This window comes from Crinia signifera, chromosome 1, assembly GCF_055691185.1.
Source record: "Crinia signifera chromosome 1, ASM5569118v1, whole genome shotgun sequence".
NCBI classification, from domain to species: domain Eukaryota; kingdom Metazoa; phylum Chordata; class Amphibia; order Anura; family Myobatrachidae; genus Crinia; species Crinia signifera.
The window spans coordinates 196,742,630-196,763,103 of NC_139217.1; the positions used below are offsets into that span (position 1 = coordinate 196,742,630).

Sequence of the window (20,474 nt, forward strand, 5' to 3'; positions counted from 1 at the left end):
GCAGCCTCAGGAGCAGTTAGGAAAAATCTGCGTTAAGTTCACCATATGGGGCTTACTCCATAGCTCCAGGCACTTAACTGGCCTACTGATGAAATTGCCAATTAACCCTGTTAAACCCAAGAGATGCAACTACACAGTAAGTACCACATCAAACTGAATCTGCTAAGTGTAAGTGAATGCTTGACATTTTGTGATTCTGCAATTCTTTGCCCCATTTATTGATCTCTCCCATACCATACCTATGTGTGTGATAATACATATATATAGGCATACACACAGGGGAAGGATGTGTTGATAGAGGTTGAAAGCGAGCCCCCAGAGATCTCATTGTACAGGGCCCCACGATTTCTGTTGCTACTGTGTAGTCAGCTGGTCAGACCCGAAGATTCTTAAAAAGCAAAGTGAAATTTTGGTACTTGTTTCCTAGCACGGCCACAATCGGGAGTAATCGTGTACCTTAACTTAAGGTACACGATTACCCCCGATGGACCCGATTTCCTTTGAAATCAGGTCCATTTGGCCGGCTAGGATAAAATATCGGGGGCATCGCGTCGGTCGGGACCGTTAACAATGGTCCCGACGCGACCGACGCGATGCCCGCGATTTCCCCAAAGGCTTCAATGTTAAAAAATATTTTAACATTGAAATCGTGTCGGGAAAGGTAAAATATCGGGGGCATCGCGTCGGTCGGGACCATTAACAATGGTCACGACGCGATGCCCCCGATTTTTCCATCGGGTTCAATGTTAAAATATTTTTTGACATTGAAATAGTGAAAAAATGTGAAAAATGTGAAATGGGCCAATATGACCCATTTCACATTATAGATGTCCCCGTCGTCACCCCACGATAGACGCCAACCCAAAGCGTGGCGAGCGCAGCGAGCCCGCGAGGGGCGGCGGTGCGCGTCCTCCGACCTTTTCATTCCCCTACTATCCACTAGGGCGTGGAGTGAGAATAGAATAGTGTGGCGAGCGCAGCGAGCCACCGAGCCCGAAGCGTGGCGAGGGGACGCGGATACCTTCACAGTTATACGCGTCCCCTCGCGGGCTTCACAGGTGTCCGTGGCGACGCGGACACCTGTGAAGTCCGCGAAGGGACGCGTTTACCTGTGAAGGTATCCGCGTCCCCTCGCGGGGCTCGCTGCGCTCGCCACGCTTCGGGCTCGGTGGCTCGCTGCGCTCGCCACACTATTCTATTCTCACTCCACGCCCTAGTGGATAGTAGGGGAATGAAAAGGTCGGAGGACGCGCACCGCCGCCCCTCGCGGGCTCGCTGCGCTCGCCATGCTTCGGGTTGGCGTCTATCGTGGGGTGGGGTGTACGACGTTAAATTTGGGGGGGTTGGCAATATTTTACATTGAATTCAATGTAAAATCGGGTCCCAGGGACCCGATTTACATTTCATTAAAAAAAAAAAATCGGGTCCAAAATCGGTCGGTCGCGTCGATCGCATCGCATGCGACCAAATCGCATGCGATGCGATCGACCCGATTTTTCCGACACGACCACCCCGATGTAAATCGGTGTGGCCGTGCTAGGAAACAAGTACTGAAATTTTAGATCATCCTCCCTTTTTATGAAGCCTCCTCTGCTAGTTACACATAAATGATTTTATAAATCTATAATCAAAAAGCTATAAATAGTGTACAGATGCAGCGTCCTCGCTCTTGCAGGGGATGGCGGAAGTTTCACCAGCCGCCATCCCCCGCCAGCCATCGTAAGGGGACGCGCACGCACGAGATGCGCGCGCGTCGCCTTACAACGGGGCTCTCCCAGGTCCCCGCCGCCTCGCCGAGGGTCGCCCCGGGTCCCCGCCGCCTTGCCGCCCCCCCCTAACCCTGTCCGTCTCCCTGAAGCGGAGACGGACAGGGTTCCCGTCCCCCCGCCAACGGGAAACTGAGACACGCGTGTGTGTGAGACGCACGCGCATCTCAGTCAGATGGGGTGCCTCTCCGCCGGCGATCGCCAGCGGCCAGATTCTGGCGCTGGCGAAGCAATAGTGAGAGGCGCTCCATCTGTAGTAATAACCTATTCAAAAAATGTACTGAACTATAACGGATAAATGGCCATTTGATGCCCGACCATGTGTTTGCCAGTGGCGTAGCTATAAATTTTGCTCCCCCCTTCCAAAAAGTTTGTGCCCCCCCCCCTCCAGCATGTTTCCCTAGCATGTGATGACGTCACAGGCATAACGGAGAAGCTGAAGCACGATAGTGGAAAAGAGACCAGCATACACTGCTGCTTCCCTTGGCTCCGACGCATCCCAGGCCGCCCATCCGCCCGCCCATCCGCCCGCCCATCCTGTACACAGTAGCCAATAGACGGCTCTGTGTACAGTCAATTGAATCAGTGGGGGAATTTGTCATCTCTGTCGTGGCCCCACCCGCACTGCAGCTGACTCACCTCCAGTGCTCAGTCAGTGGGCAGCGGCAGGCAGCAGCATGTCAGTGCATCGAGCGATTGCCAGCGCCCACCCAGACCCTGCTGCTGCTTCCTCCCCCAAGCGACTGCTGGGACTGCCTTACAGTAGTTACGCCACTGGTGTTTGCCTATCCAAAGCTCATGCTGCATCCCAATAAATATATAGTAAATTAAGAATTTGCACTCAAAATTATGTTGTTTCCATTCAAACTATTGGTATACCGTAAGAAATGTAACGTTGTTTCTTGATCATCTCAAACCTTGTACAATACACATATTTGATAACCATATATCTAATATACCTTATTGATTACTTTTATTGTATTGTATCTAAAATCAGCGAGAAGAATGCTGGAAAGTTTTTTTTTTAAGTTATCTCCAATCATTTTTCATTAAATTTAAAATAAACAAAATATTGCATTGTGAATTAACAAACAAAATTGTAAACTTTTTTGCTATATACTGTACACACAAACACACACACAGTAGACAGAAATGTTTGCTATACTGTGCTGTGACTGCTGGACCATTCTGCACGTGAGCAGAATGGTCATATCTGCAAGCACAGTTTTCAGAAAAACAGGAAATTGCGGTACTGGTTGCATAAGCAGTCAGTACTGAATAGGGCCCATAGTTTTCAATTGTAAAAGCAAACCCCATAGGTTTTTACTATGGCTGCTTTATTGACAAACGTTATCAAGTTCAGGAATGCTAAGTAATCTGGAGCTTGGCCCGGACAGTTTAGCCATTGCAGCCTATGACCCACTCTAGCACCATTTATAGGGTAAGGGATCAATAGGCTCCTGTGATCAGCAGACAACATTACTCAGGTCTGCAGAAAAAGAGCACAATGGAGCAGATGTATTAAGCCTGGTGAAGAGATAAAGTGGAAGGAGATAACACACCAGCCAATCAGCTGTGTTTGAAAAATGACTGTTGAGAGTTGATTTGCTGGTACGTTATCTCCTTCCTCTTTATCTCAACTTTATCTCTTCACTAGGCTTAATACATCTGCTGTAATGAACCCTATTTTCCCTATACTGCTCTGCGCACACTTAGAGATGGTATGCGGTCATTAGGTTAACAGTCAATAGGATGACCACTATTGGTCAACACACACACACACTAGGTTGACGCAAGAAAAATGTTGACATGCATTCTATTGAAATGGTCAAAGGGTCAACATTATCAAAAGGACAACATGGAAAAAAGTAGACATGAGTTTTTCATTATATTTTTTCATAAAACCGACCTGTTCTTGCTTCATGATCCAAGTGGGTATACAGGGAGAATATAATAGTGTGCTGAGCGCTGCGAGGCACCGTGCCAAAAGCATGGCGAGTGCAGCGTGCCATGCAAGGGGACGTGGTACACTCATATGGTGTCCATGTTGATATCTGCTGACATAGGCACAAAAAACATAAAAAATGTGTGTCAACCTTTTCCTGTGCCGACTATTTTCCTGTTGACACTTTGTTTTGTCGACCTTTTGACCACTTAATGGATGTCAACCAATAGTGGTCAAACTAGACACAGTCACCCTAATAATCCACACCGCATGAAGACACCCTGTTTTGAAAGATTTTCAAGTGCAGATTTTTTGGGAGTGTAAACCTACATGTAGGGGGTCTACTGTTTGGTATTTTGGAATGGTGTATTAATATTGGAACAAGGAAAAGGTATTTCTTTGTTGTGCTTATGAATAAAAATAAAACATCACATTTGTTTACATTATTAAAATTGCAGTAATACTTTTTTGGGCACTACAGTATATTAACATTTTATGCATAACTCCCAACTGTCCCGTTAAACGCGGGAACGTCCCTGTTTTTGGGGACGTTCCCGCATCCCTCCCGCGGCCGGCAGTGTCCCACAGCAGAGGGGGTGGGGCGTTGGGAGTCCCCCCAATCTGACAGAATAGACGCTGTGCGCATGCGCACAGCGTCTATTCAGCGGCGCAGTGGCTGAAAACTGGGGCGCGGCCTAGTTTGCATAAGCCACACCCTCATTTGCATACTCAGTGTCCCTATTCATCAAATGAAAAAGTTGGGAGGTATGTTTTATGCGTAGTGTTAAAGGGCCAGATTCTCTAAGCTTCAAAAGTGAAAAAATGGAGAGTGATAAACACCCAGCCAATCAGCTCCTGCCTGACATTTTTCAAACACAGTGGCTGTTTATCACTTCTCCATTTTATCACTTTTGAAGCTTAGAGAATCTAGCCCAAGATGAGCACAACACCTAGGGATATTTCGGAAAACACAAAGTTTTGTGGGGGAAAAAAGGTATAATTTCTGTAAATTATGTGTAGAAAAATCTGTAGTATTGATGTTGGAATGCAACAAGCACAGTTTACAAGATGGCTTCCGCACAGGGCTGAAAACTCCATAAGCAGTGTAAGGGTTAATTAATAAATGCTGATTACAAACAAAGCAAAGACATGTCTGGCCAAAATTATGAACCAAGGATTCCTCTGCAATGGATATATGTCACTCTGACAATATGGTTATTTATGTTCTCCCACTGAGATGTACTATAGAAATATTACCATAGCAACCTTACTATAGGCCTTGAAAATGTGATCTGTGTATTGTGATGTTGTTGAAGAATTCAACAGGTTAGCTCTGCAAGTGCTTTATCATCTCAGTGATAGAATTATTTTTAATATATTGCTAAATGTTGACAAATGTGTCTCTTCTGTATATTCCAGATTTTGAACCTAAGCTGCTGTTATTATAAATATTATTTGTTATTTATTAAAATGACAGTACAATAAATGTAAAGTTAACATAAAAACCACATAGAATAATTTTTACTGTTACCTTTTGCAAGTCTGCTTTTTAATGACTCTTAATGATACATATGCTATATGGGGGCGGGGGTCATCAAATCTGTATTTCAAATGTTATCTTTACACCATGGCTCTATACCTATTTCATACTGGGCATTGTCTATAAATGCAATAGCAGTTATTGATCTATATGGTGAACAGACACATAGGGGCCTATTCAGACCCTGCTGACCTGTGAGTGCTCGGATCCCAGTGAGCAGGTAGCCTCCCCCCGCCAAACGCATGCCTCCCCACTACCCCCACCCTTGTGAATGGCTGCAAATGCGTACACAGCCATGCACACAGGGGGGAATCATTCACCATCAAATGATTTCCCCCCTGCTCGCAGTACTGAGTGAGCCAGGACTCACTCGGCACTGATGACGTCAGCGGCTCTCCCTCCCAATGGCTGATGGCACACCCCTAAACGCCCACAGGGTGTCAATTACCCTGCAAGCAGTGAGCAAAGGCTAGCCTTCCCTCACTGGCTTCAGGCAGACAGTTATTGCATGCACGCTGCATACCATGCACATGCCCGCTCATTTATTTATCACTCGGGCTGCAAATTCGTAATCCAGATGTGCAGGTCTGAATCGGCCCCATAATGTTGTACACATGGCTGTTCCCAGTAAATTCTTATTGCATCAGATGTATTAGATGCATAATATGCTATATATTTAAAGAGAGGTTTGTTTGTTTTTACAGCAAAAAAAATCTCAATATATGTCATACTGTACTTGCCTATAATTATCTGCCTCTATATAAAAGGATATTAAAACCATATTCATCCATTATAAAAACATACCTTGTAACATTCAGAAACCAATCGCAAGGTAAACAAGCACAATATCACAAGGGCATACGGTCACAAAGCTGCCAATTAGGTTGGTGGATGTCAAAATACAGGTGCTAGAACCCTGATCAGCGACCAAAGTACTGGAGCCGGAATTCTAACCACAATGTAGATGCCCAACACCGGAATCCTGACAGCCAGCATTAGGGCTTAAAGCATACCTGTCTACTTTTGAAAACTCCTCTCTGGGTGAAGCCCTGAGAGGAGTGAAAGGGGGGCTGGACGAGGCTCTGTTTTGGGGGTGGGGCGAGGCTGATGTCACCAAGCCCCGCCCCCACGACAGGCAGCCGCATTAATTTGCGGATCTGTGGATGGGGGAGGGGCTAAATTACGCGAAATTACGTGACTTGCGTCATTTAGCCCCACCCCCACTCCGCGGTCCCGCGAAATTTGGAAATTTATACTGCAGGGAAGGGGGGAGCAGGGGCTGTGGCTACAATGTGGGAGACTTGCCCACCTTCCCGGGGGGGCCAGGAGGGGGACCATTGGCCATTCCGGGAGGGTAGGCAAGTATGGCTTAAAGTGGTCCTAAAGAGGTGGTAGAACTCATTTCCCCTGCCTCCTCCATTAGATTGAGACTGGATCAGTGCCAGGTTTTTCAGCACCCCCTACAAACTGCAAATTTGTGCTCTACCCGCCATACTTTATAAAGGGTTAGTTGTTTTACAAGAGAGGGGTGTGGTCACACAATAGGGCTCCAAAATCAAATTATGCCACACAGCACAATCATATTGACCACATGTAGTGCCCCTTATTCAAGCTACAATACACAGTAGTACTCATTATACATGTATGTCACACATTCATGTATAAAGAGAACATAGGGGGTTATTCTAGTTCACTCGCAAAGGCAAATTCGTTCTCAAATGGACAAAACCATGTGCACTGCAGGTGGGACAGATGTTACTTGTGCAGAGAGAATTAGATATGAGTGGGGTTTTACTTCAAAGTGAGATCTATACTGCAGTGTAAAAATAAAGCAGCCAGTATTATCCCTGCACAGAAACACAATAAATAACCCAAATCTATTTCTCTCTGCACATGTTACATAGCCCCCCCCCCCCCCCCCCCCCGAGTTGCACATGGTTTTGTCCATTTGAGAAGGAATTTGCCTCTGAGAGTGAACCAGAATAATGGCAAAAGTCTCTTCAGCAATAGTGTCTTCAGCATACACAAAGCCTGCTTTTCTTAGTGGCTTTTCTTTACTTCAGCGGCAGTGATAGCAATACATCACAATGCCAGAAAAAGAAGCAGCTGAGACATGCTTTTCTATGTGAAATACTGTGCAGGGTTGTTGTGGAGGTGGAACCCCTGACCAGCATCCTGATCATTAGTATGCCAGGGTGTTTTAGAGAGGAGAGGGGGATTGTTAGAGGTAGGGGTAGGCTGTGGGAGGGAGAGTTAGGGTTTTTGACAAAAAGGGGGGTTAGAGTTAGGCACTAAGGGAGAGGGTAAGAATTAGTCTTTGGGGAGAGAGGGCTAGGGTTTGGCACAAAATATGAGGTTAGGATTAAGAATTAAGGGGGTATGATAAGGCTACCGGTAGGGAGGGCTAGCATCTCATCCAAATATATTGAATCCATGACAAGACCTAAGCTGTAAGGCACTGTAGGTAACTATGATATAATTCTTTCATTTTATAGGATTCCCTGCAGTCTTTCAATAGATTAATCTATATAGCACAGTACATGTATTTCATGTTTCAGTTGCAAGGAGTGCATACATTCACCAGAAATAGCGCTCCATAAACTAATGGCATTTTATAATCATTGGATAAAAAAAATAAAGGTTATAAAAATTACGAGAGCATAGCAGGCATTTCGAAATGAAAGAAATAGAAAACAAATCTCTTGGTTGGTTGAGTAAATTTACTGGAATTGTCACTATTGATGGACTATCTGAACAATGACAGCAAGAAATACCATAAACATATTGTGAAGTTAATAAGGATTTATAGTTTTGCTTGAACTACTAAAAATTCCAATACAATAGGTTAATATGATATTAATAACAATAGCTATAGCAAAGCACTATAAAAACATATAAAGCTAAATATATTATTAAAAATAAAATGAAAAAAAGATTTATTTAACCTTACAACATACTGTATAGTATACATTCACACTGTATCATTTATTCTGCTGGCAAGACTAACTTTATGGGCAGTACTGTATTATGTGAGCCAAATAATACTTGAACAATCGTTTACAGCAGTCAGGGGTATTCCAAAACCCCATCCAGCTGCTGTGTGTCTCAGAGGCATAAGGAGCCCAAAGAGATTGAGAACCAAAAACATAGCTGCCTACTCTCCTTCCCTGTTTTAGTCAAAAATCTCCTGCAATGCACTCCTAATCTCCCATATACTTCAAATGTACAACATGTGCCAGTAAGGAGTTTCTCTGCAAGGACAGTGATTTGCTGTAATCAATGTGATTTGCTATAGTTACTCAGGAGTTCCTGCTGATGACTCTCATCATCTCAACTTGTGGAAACCCCTGACATGATAGAGAGGCAACACACGATCACACATGGTCTTCTGTGCTGGTGTGCACTGACCCATAGCCTGCTGCTGCTTCTGCTGCTATTGAGTGCATTTTTGCTAGTAACCTTTCTCTAATAAACACATTTGATTAATTGGGGTATCTTGGGCCCATCATGATTTGGCTAATGCTAATTCCAAGGATGGAAAATGGCTCATCCAATAAATACAGGTAGTGCCTAGAAGTTAGAGTCCAGTGTTTACAATAAAACATTTATTATACCAAAAACATACTTATGGGCTTAGTGATGAATTCACACAAACTTCCCAACGTAGATTGTTACTAATGTTATATAATAACATCTCACAACAAGCAGAGTTTATGCATCTCCCTGGTGTCTCAAGGCTCTCTATGGTCTGAATAGACACCAGCATTGTGTCCTTTTCCCTCTTCCTTTCTATTCTGTTGTTAGTTCTTTTTCAAAAGTATCTGTAACTTTTCAAAATGTTTACTGCAATTTTGTGACTGGTCATGTTTATTAATGCATTTATATTGTTTTGCCCATGTGACATTATAGATCATTTACATACATTTTTTCAGTGTATCCTAAAATTCTTTAAACCAAAAAATAGCCACATGAGTTAATAAATGTGATAATAAAACTTAGATGAATATTCCCATGAGTCTGTTCCCAAATGAGACAGTTTGAAAAGTTCTACATGCATTTATGATCATACAGCCCAGATAAAAAGAGAAAGTCATAAATTATTTCACATCTTATCTTTTTTTTGTCCTAATAACTTCTACATTATTCTTGCATTTAACCAAAAAATATGATGTGAACTTTGACTATGGACAGTCATTGCTGCTTTTTATCTGTTGACATTCTCAAACTGTGCGCCTGTTCACTATTCATGGCAGAGATTGATTGGAATACTTGATTCACCAATCATTAGAACAGGCTTTTTTTTTAAATCAGTTTTTCATTTTGATCATATAAAGAAAATAAATTTGGTAACATTTTTGCTTTCCTCCTTTAGGAAATATTGACATTTTAGTACTATATGCTCTTATTAGGAATAACACTTGGATAAATAATACATAAATATGAATAACAGAAACAAAAAATGAAGAATAACAGTGTGTTTTTACACATATATGTTTATGACATGTCTAAAAATATGTCCAGCATAAAATTCCCCCAAGTACACCCCTGCCAGATCATCCCATAAAACAGGGTTGCCGACTTTTGAACGCTCCTCTCTGGGAGAAGCCCGGAGAGGAGACTTACAGCAGGAGTATGGGGGTGGGGCTTAAGCGTGCCGTCATTAGGCCCCGCCCCATGAAGAAAAATGACCCAATATGCCGATCTCCGCGGAGGGGCCGGGCTAAACGACAGCGATTATGACACTTTAGCCCCGCCCCGGAGATCGGCAGATAAGGTTATTTAAATGCCGCGGTCAGGAGGTAGGAAGCCACAATCAGGGGGGGAGCTGGGGTTCCCCAGAACCCGGGAGGGTTACCCACCTTTTCGGGGGGCCGGGAGGGTGACCTGATTTTCGGGACCCTCCTGGCCATTCTGGGAGGGTAGGCAACCCTGCCATAAAATAAAGGCACACATATGAGTTTCGCAGGTTATGTGGCTGACCATTGAATATGGTGACTTCAAATCAACCAGCCACATATTTGGTGTAATTCATTTGTGGGCCTATTACATGGATGATCCAGAAACGCTGTCCACAAAACAACTGGATATTGATTTAAATTGTCTTAATAGCATGCCTAGCATATATTAATGTGCATACTGTACTTGCTTCCAAAATCTATATACTGTACTGTATATACTGTACAGTAAGCCTCAATAAAAATCATTAGGATGGTGCATTGTACAAACTGTAAACGTCACATGAAAGTGAAGATTTCTCTCATTCCATTATTTTCAATTAAATAATCTATTCAGTTTTCATCCTAAAATATTGTTTGATTTAGCCTCATTCATGCCATAAGAAAGAATCGAGAGCAAGGGGATACAGTATTTAGACTACTTTTTTATCTTTAGATTTGCCACTAAGTAAATATATTTGCTTCAATAGGACCAATAAATGCACTTTTCCCCAAAGGTTTCAGCGGAGTAACACAATCCAAATGTAATAATTTTTTCACATGACTGAGTCTTTGTAATTGGCTCAGGCTGGCTTCTTTCATCATTTCACAGCAATAACCGGTAGTACCCTGTTGGGTCATTTTCTTGTATAAATAGTTTATAACATAAGTCTTTTTAATGTCCTTGGATATACTGTATACATATTAATTATGTCAACCCTAACATGGCTTTCCTTTAAAGTGTAGAAATCTTTATTTATTTATTTTTTCCATGTCCCTGCACAACTCAATCCTTGCATTGTCTCTGTTGATAAATGGCTACCTTTCCTGAATTCTCCTATATATGTAAATTGCCCATTTTTCAGAAAATGTGATAGTGTGGGATTTTTTTTTAACAAACTCTAAATTTGCCTGCGATTTCTGATGATTTTTTGTAACAGAAATGTGCTATTTTTTCAGACATGTGTGGTTTTTAGACATGTGCGTTTTTTAAGTAACGTGATTGTGCCACTTTCTAGTAATGGGATTGTGGGGATTTCTGTAAGTACCTGTGACATCTGCTAATCAGAGAATCCCACTCACCATCATCACGGGGACTCCTCTCAGCCCTGATTGGCTGTAAGCATTTTCATGGAGATGCCTACAGCCAATCAGGCCTAAGCTAAGCCCTGACATCACAGGCACTCCAGTAATAGCGCCAGGAGACTCCTCTCCTGGCGCTATTACTGGAGCCAGTCTAGTTGGGGGAACTTAGATAGGGTAAATATGTGTGTATGTGTGTTAGTGTGTGTATTAAAATTATACTTTTCTATGGCTGTCTGCATATTAATGCCCTTCATGATGGGACTTGTGGTTCTCCAAGTTCCAGCATGTGGGGGAGGCCTTAAGGGATGTATTTTTTCATTTGATTTTGGGTGAAGCATGGAGGGCCCCCTTTATTGGAGGGTCCCCACTCCCCCAGGTACCTTGTCCAGGGCTGACCAGCCAAGGTAGTCATGCTGGTGGCATGACACTGCTGACTGTTATAGCCCTTTGCTAGTTCCAAAATACAGGGGACACCTACTCTTTTGGTCCCCCATTTTATTGGAACCAGGATAAGTCCAAGAGCCCGGTGCTGGATTCTTAAATACGGGGGATCCCCACTATTTATTTCCCTCATATTGCCAGGATAGACCTGGTCTATTTATTTGGTGATTTTTGGTCATGTTTAGGGTGCGATTTGACATTTGCGATACAAAAAGCTGGATGCGGTTTTGAATTTGCAATTTTTTTTTTCAACAGATCAAAATGTGCAGAATTTACCACAATTGCACCCTTTTACATGTGCAATTTTTGCACCTTATTATATTGCACCTTATTATATTTCACCCCATGTCTATATTGTGTGCACATGATATCCTTTTTTATGCATCCCATGGTTCTATTCCTTTTTACAGCTCCTTCTTTGGTACTGGACATTACTACTCTGCTTTCGGTACTTATGTATTATCTGGGCTCCCATGTTAAATGCACCCCATTTTTTCATACCCCTACTATCCAACTACGCATGGAGTTGATTTTATATAGTGTGGCGAGCGCAGCGAGCCACCGTGCCCGAAACGTGGTGAGCGCAGCGAGCCCCGCGAGGGGACGCGGTCTCATAAGAAAAATGGGAGTCCAGATATTACATAAGTACCCTGCTTTCTTTTGGGTAGTAACATAGTAATTAAGGCTGAAAAAAGATGTTAGTCCATCGAGTTCAACCTAATTAACTAGTAACTACTGACTTGAGAAAGTCATAGCTATAGGATTGCCTTAGTGGCCAAAAATGCATCCAGTTTTGATTTAGTTGCTGTAATCACCCCCACTGGCAATGAGTTCCAGAATTTTACTGCTCTAATGGTGAAGAATCCTCTTCTTAATTCAGTACTGATTTTTTTTCCTTGAGCCTCAGTTCATGCCCACGTGTCCTAAGAATATGCCTGTTAGTGAACAAATCATGTCCCAGTTCCATATGATTCCTAAACTTGTATTTGAACATACTAATCATATCAGCTCTCAGCCTCCGTTTCTCCAGTGAAAACATATTCAGCCTGGTTAACCTATCTTTGTATTCTAGTGATTCGAGACCTTTTACTAGCTTAGTCGCCCTTTTCTGCACATGTTCCAATTCATTTATCTCCTATTTAAGATGCGGTGCCCAGAACTAAACACAATGGGGCAGATGTATCATAGCAGCGCTTATCGCGCCGCTATGATACTTCCTGCTTCGCCTCAATAGCGAGGCGAAGCAGGAAGGGACATCGACAAGATGTATTAACATCTTGTCTGCCGAAGCGGGGGAGCGTTAACTCCCCCCTTCGGCGATGTCCCTTTCTGGAGATAGCGCATCAGTTAATACTGATGCGCTATCTCCTGTCCCCCGGCCGGCAGCACTGGGCATGCGCAGGATCTCGCTGTTCACGCGAGATCCCCAGCGCAGCCCAGACCTAACAGCAGGGACAGCGCTGTCCCTGCTGTTTAGATAGGGCTTCGCCAGCCTGATGCTGGCGAAGCCAAACCCGGCTTCGTGCGGAACGGTCAGCGATGCTGACCGTTCATACATTCGGCCTGCTATCATTTTGATAGCAGCGCCGATATGGACAGGGGCGCATAGCGCCCCTGTCCATTACCGCATCCCGGCCGCTTCATACATGGGGGAGAAGCGGTATCAGTGCACATAACGTGCGCTAATACCCCTTCTCCCCCATAACGACCGTTCATACATCTGCCCCAATATTCCAAGTGTGGTCTCAGCAATGCCTTGTAAAGAGGCACTATCACATTGGCATCCCTTGAATCCATACCCCTTTTAATACATGCCAGTGTCAGGTTTGCTTTTGCTGCTGCACTTGAGCAGTGTGCACTATTACCCAATTTTTCATATATGATGCCCCCCAAGTCCTTCTTTACAGCACAATTCCCTATAATACCTCCATTTAGCTTTTTGTTCCCATAATGAATTACTCTGTAGTGTTTCCACATCCTATCCTGAGTTAATTTCCTAACTCAATTTTGTGTCATCCGCAAATATTGCAATTTTACTCACTATGTCACTTCCAATATCATTAATGAATATACTAAACAAGGTGGGTCTCAGTATTGAACCTTGCGGGACTCCACTCTGGACCTTACTCCAGCTGGAATGTATGCCATTTACCACCACTCTCTGATTGTGCAACCAGTTTTTAATCCAATTACAAATTTTATCTCCTGACCCTAAATTACCCAGTTTCATTAATAACTTTTTATGAGGCACCATGTCAAAAGCTTATTATTCCTTCTAATATCTTCCCCACAAAGGATGTAAGGCTGACCGGTCTATAATTTTCAGGGTTAGTTTTTCTACCTTTCTTACCATATTGGTACTATGGGGGTTATTCTAGTTCACTTGCAAAAGCACAATCACTCTCTTATGGACAAAACCATGTGCACTGCAGGTGGGGCTGAGGTAACATACGCAGACAGAATTAGATTTGGGTGGGGTGTGTACCTCAAACTAATATCTATATTGCAGTGTAAAAATAAAGCAGTCAGTATTTACCCTGAACAGAAACTATAAAACACCCAAATGTAACTCTCTCTGTACATGTTACATCAGCCCCACCTGCAGTGCATATGGTTTTGTCCATAAGAGAGTGATTGCACCTTTGTGAGTGAAGTACAATAACCCCCTATGTTAGCTATGTTCCAGTCCCTTGGTAACGCCCGAGTTTATTTAATCCTCGAATATCAGATATAATAATAGTGCTATGACAGTATCCTAGGGTGTAATTCGTCATGTGCCAGTACCTTGGTACCGCACTGAGTTTATTGAGTCCTCGAATATCAGATATAATAATAGTGCTATGACAGTATCCTAGGGTGTACTTCGTCATGTCCTATGTGCCAGTACCTTGGTACCGCCCTGAGTTTATTGAGTCCTCGAATATCAGATATAATGGTAGTGCTATGACAGTATCCTAGGGTGTATTTCATTTGAGTCTGGAGATTTGTTACTATTTAGGTTCTGTAATCTATTTTTGACTATTTCCTCACTCAAACACACAGTTTGGGAGCAATCAAGAGCCGAGCATTTAATCTGTGGGAGATCTTCTGAAGATTCTTCCCCTGTAAATACCGAAGCAAAAACTTAAATTAATAATTTTGCTTTCTTTTTCTTTTACCAGGATACCCTGCTTATTTTTTAGTGGGCCAATTTTTGCCTTCCTTAACCGTTTCCAGTTTATATAATTGTAGAATTTTTTGGGATTAGATTTGCTATCTGTGGCTAAATTAAGTTCAGTCTCTAATTTTGCCATCTTGATTGTAAATTTGCATTTCTTATTACATTCTTTATATGCGGCAAATGATTTGGGTGTCCCATCTTGTTTAAACACCTTTTTTTAAGCTATTTTAAATTTGACTTCGCTGTTAAGCCACATACTGTAGGTTTCCTTTTGACATTTGTTCTTTTATTTACGCTAGGAATAAATTTATCAGTGCCCTTCAGCAGTATTTTTTTATAAAGTTTGCCACCTTTTAGTAGTATCCATACCTCTAAATAATTCCTTCCAGTTTATATACTTTAAGGACTCCTAAAACTTCCCAAAATTAGCTTTTCTGAAAACTAAGAACCTACTTGCTCCAATATAATTATCTTTGTTAAATTTAAATCAATTGTGATTATATTGTGATCACTGTTCCCCAATGTGTCCCTTATGGTTATGTTAGTAACAATGGGGGTTATTTTGGTTCACTCTTTCTGACAAATTCCTTCTTAGATGGACAAAACCATGTGCACTGCAGGTGAGACAGATGTCACTTGTGCAGAGAGAATTAGATTTGGGTGGGGTTTTACTTCAAAGTGAGACCTATATTGCAGTGTAAAAATAAAGCAGCCAGTATTTACCCTGCACAGAAACAAAATAACTCACCCAAATCTTATAACCTCTGCACATTTTACATCTGCCCTCCTGCAGTGCACATGGGGCCTTATTCTGATCGATGCGTAAATTTCCGAATTCTTTCGGATGGCGTTTTTTAACCGTCTGCGCATGCGTGGGCAACGCAATGCGCATGTGCCACGCAAGGTCTCCGTACTCGTTCTCACTAATACCGTACAGAAAAGTGCACCGCATTCACTCGGGAAATATGGGCGTAATATGGGCGTCATTCGGAACTACACAGGGGCGTAGTTTCAAAGTGGGCTAAACTGGGCGTAAACATGGGCGTACACGAGGGAGTGCACTAATTCTGGTAGGCGTGCATTCGGACAGAACACCGACTGCAAACGAGCCAAAAGGCAGAAAATATGCTGTCTCCATAAGCAAGTATTGCTTTGCGGACACCACTCGGTCATGCGCTAGGCATTTGGAACGCCCAATTAGTACGGCCGCACCCGAACCAATGTCAGCTGAACACAATACAATCCACTCCTCTACTCATTACTCATTAATTAGACTCTTGTCATTGCTTCAATTGGAACCATTGCAGCTTAAATGGACCATTACAAAACACACAAATATATGCTCAAAGCACGGCTGCATTTTTTACACACATTTACACTGCAAGCAATGGACAGAACTTGCTATCACTAATATAAATATACATGTCACTTTTACATTCACCAATAACAGCACACATTTGGGGATAAAAAGAAAAAATTATTACATTTAGGGAAAAAATTAAATTTTGAGAGCATGTTATTTGGCACATGCCAAAAATTTAAGGTTTTTGGGGTGACAATGAATAAATAGCACTTCACATGATGTAAGGGTTAATGTCTGTAATGAATGTGGTAGTAATGTGTTTAAGTATCTATTAGGATTTAATTGATTCCAATTCCAAACAAACACTTTTTTTTATGAGCTTGCCTAATTGCATAAGTGGTTCATGTGACTGATTTCCGAGTTCAGATAATAGTGGTGAGTTTTGTGATAATACACCGCATCAGTGCGTACGGGCAGGTTCCCGTCCGTTCTGACGCGGTAAGACCGTGCAGACACTGTAAGACCGTGCAGAATATGTGTGTGCCCACCGCACACGCAAGGTTTGGATGTCGTCCGTAAACACGCCCTGTTCTTAAAGTGTGAGTCCGTCCGAATGCAGAGGACTGGTGGGCGTTTCTTCGTACGATGTCCGCACAGCGTGGCGTGCGGACCGCTCCGAAAGAATTCAGAAATTTACGCACCAACCAGAATAACCTCCATGGTTTTGTCCATCTAAGAAGGATTTTGTCAGAAAGAGTGAACTAGAATAAGGCCCAATGTCCTCAAGAGATCCAGGATATTGATATTTCTGGTAGGACTTTTAGTTATTACTACTGCCTTCTACTGACGATGCATATAGTTTTTTATGTTTTTTTTATGTTTGTTACTATTTTGGCTTATTTTAATAAACCTACATAGTTGTATGATAACAGTAAATAAAACACAAAATAAATGATTATGAGCTTGGTGGCATAGTACAAACAAAGGTAGTTTGCACTGAATATGTTGAATTTAGAGCTATATGATATTGTTTAACCAATGTATATACTTTTTCCCCAGACCTACAGTAGTAGTTTTCCCTTACACTCACATTGCTACATGCAATGTTAGGAAAAAAACTGTACACTTGCAAATAAGTGCCCATGTATCTCACATACAGGTGAGATGTATGGAGATGTTTAAAGAGAGAAGTTGCCCATTACAACCAGTCCCATTCTACCTAGAAGTTATCCATTACATTCTATAAAATGAGAGGTTAAAGTCGATTATTTGTGATTGTCAACTTCTACATTCTTTAGAAGACTTGATATATCACTAACAGACTCTTAAGTATGTCCCCCAATACTACCATGGCATATGAGCACACATCTCTTTGAGCAGCTCCACATTTCCAAAAAGCTGACTTTTATAGGCTGATTAGATAGAAACAGTTACATAAAATGCAAAGGAACTATATTATATACTATAGAGTATAAATTGTTAAATGTAGTAAACATTACCTATCCATATTGCAATAGCAACTTTTATCATCATGATCAATATGGAGCTATAGTAACGGTTTTAAAAATCCTTCCCATTTCACATTGCCTTAGCATTAATTTACCTTTTTACTCACATTTACTGAAACCATTTAAGCTCCTAAGAATTATTATTTATTATCATTAGTTTATTCATGCTATTATTAACAAAAATGATTTATTTCAACAAAACAAATACTATCTACATTAAAGACATAGCTAAACGGTTTCCTATTATCATCAAATAAGACAAATAACTATACTAACAGTGTATATCAGGCATGTAAAAACGGTGGCACTCCAGCAATTGTGAAACTACACATCCCAGCATGCCTTGCCATACTTTTAGAATAAATGTTTTAGCTCCCATAGATCGAATAAAAGATCTCTGTACTTGGTGTCACAGATTGTATTGAATATAACTTATCATCAAAATTATAACATTGAGTTAGAACAAACTTTGCACATAACATAATAATATATGTGCTCAACTGGTGAGTATACTATAGCAATAAAAAGCAATGCATTCATACAACCTTAATACAGTATGTATGGACAGTAGAAGTTGAATTTCAAAGGAAAACAAAATAAAACCCTAATCTCAATATTCTGAGTCACATCATTCTTTAAAGAATTTAAGTTTAGTAACAAATACTTAAAATCTTCAAATGTAGATTGTAGCAAACTAACTCTTTAAAAAACAGGTCTTTCTTACGGTAACATTAATGTTTAGCAAAAATAAAAGGTCACAAGGGTTTGGAACATACATAAAATATATATGATATTTAAAATGAAATACGTCTAAAGAATTATATAAGGTGTAAATTGGAAAAAAAATTAGGACTGTGGAAGAAATTACATCTTGCAAACCTGAACACTCAATCTTGTAGAAAGAAGCATTTAGAATTCCTGTCCCTCATCAGTTTCCTTGATTGTCAAAAGTGGATTTTTCGATAATAACTGAAATAGTATTTTTTTACCTTCATGGTCATGTTTTCTCAGATTTGGTCATATAAAAGATTCAGCATATGGATCATTAATGTGGCTTAGATTATAAAAATGATAAATTTTTGAACGTACAGTACCAGTGATTAGTTGGTTATTAATACTATTGGAAATAGCCTTAGGGCTATTAGGAAACCAAGTTTGGAGAATACATTTTAAGGTTAATTCTATTACCAAAAATATTTTTTCAACATAAGAAAAAAACACATTAATAATGCTAGTAGAAAGATCTTAAGACATACTGTATCCATTGGCTTGTTTTGAAGAATTGTTTAAAGGCAAACTCAAAATTTTCCAAACATATTTTTAGGTGACAAAATTTATCAGACTTATTACTGAAACAATAATTACATTTCATATAATTTGTAGAATGTCCATACTCTAGAATAACATTATTCATTCTAGTTCATTTTTTTTTGAGGGGGAGGGGAATCTAGCATCTACAGTAGATTACATTTGATATCTGTACTTCATTCTTTTATATAAACCTCCATACCGTTTCCTCCGAGGTTTACTTTTTTTTAAGAGCTAATCATTTATGTTGCAATATCACATGCAATTGTTTAATTATAATATGTTTATAAGCATAGTATAAATTAACAGAGACATTGTGTGATTAGGTGATGAATAATGCACTTACCTTTTTGCAGTTTCTGTTTTTGCTTCTTCTTTAGGTTTATTTGTTTCGCTTGCTTGTTCCACATTAGAGTGCACCACTGCTGAACATGATACTATGGACTGATATGAATCTTCTCTGCATACTGCAATGATAAAATATATCAAACATTTTACATTATTTCAAATGTGACTTTGGAACTGTATATTATTTAATACAGGTATGCTGCACTTAACTCTCTAATTCTGAGAATTACTGTGACTTTGATGACAGACCCTTATACGATGCACTGTAACATGTAACATATGAAGAGTGCATAGCCACTGAAAGCAAAACCAACCCAAAGAAGTTTTTTAAATACATAAATAGTAAACGTTTAATTAAGGAAAACATAGGCCCACTAACTGATACTAGTGGAAAAAGTGTTACTGAGGACAAGGGAAAAGCAAAACTGTTAAATGAGTTCTTCTCATCAGTATTTACTAAGGGAGAGCAGACTGTGGAACGAACATTTACCACAAACGGGACAAATAAGCCAGATCTCATTGTGGATTTCACGCCGAAGGAAATAATACTGAGGCTAAGCAAACTCAAAACAAATAAGTCACCAGGGCCAGATGGGATTCATCCGAGGGTATTAATGGAATTAAGGGATGAACTAGCTACCCCCCTACATTATATTTTTAGCAAGTCACTATCGTCAGGTATAGTACCAAAAGATTGGAGAATAGCAGAGGTAGTGCCAATATTCAAAAAAGGAAAAAAGGAAGATCCCGCTAATTACAGACCCGTTAGTTTAACATCAATTGTGGGTAAACTATTTGAAGGATTTTTAAGGGATGGTATCCAGGAATATTTAGATAATCACCGTCTACTCAGTACTAACCAACATGGGTTCGTGAAAAATCGTTCATGCCAAACTAATCTACTAGGGTTCTATGAAGAGGTTAGCAAAAACCTCGATAATGGAAATGCTGTAGATGTGATTTTCCTAGATTTCGCTAAAGCATTTGATACTGTCCCACACAAGAGATTGATTAATAAAATGGAGAACCTAGGATTGGGTGAAAATATCTGCAGATGGGTAGGGAATTGGCTATGTAATAGAGAACAAAGAGTGGTTGTGAATGGTGCCGTATCAGATATGATACCGGTACTAAG

General features: G+C 40.9%; 1 protein-coding gene across 2 annotated transcripts in view; it reads right to left on the reverse strand.

The window, feature by feature from the left end:
- Positions 1-20,474, reverse strand: part of CCSER1 (coiled-coil serine rich protein 1) — an 873,181-nt gene that overhangs the window by 507,973 nt on the left and 344,734 nt on the right. For both annotated transcript variants that reach the window (XM_083179106.1, XM_083179105.1), the window contains exon 5: positions 19,338-19,458. In XM_083179106.1, coding sequence (XP_083035232.1) covers positions 19,338-19,458 — 121 coding nt within the window. The remainder of the gene's footprint in view (positions 1-19,337; positions 19,459-20,474) is intronic.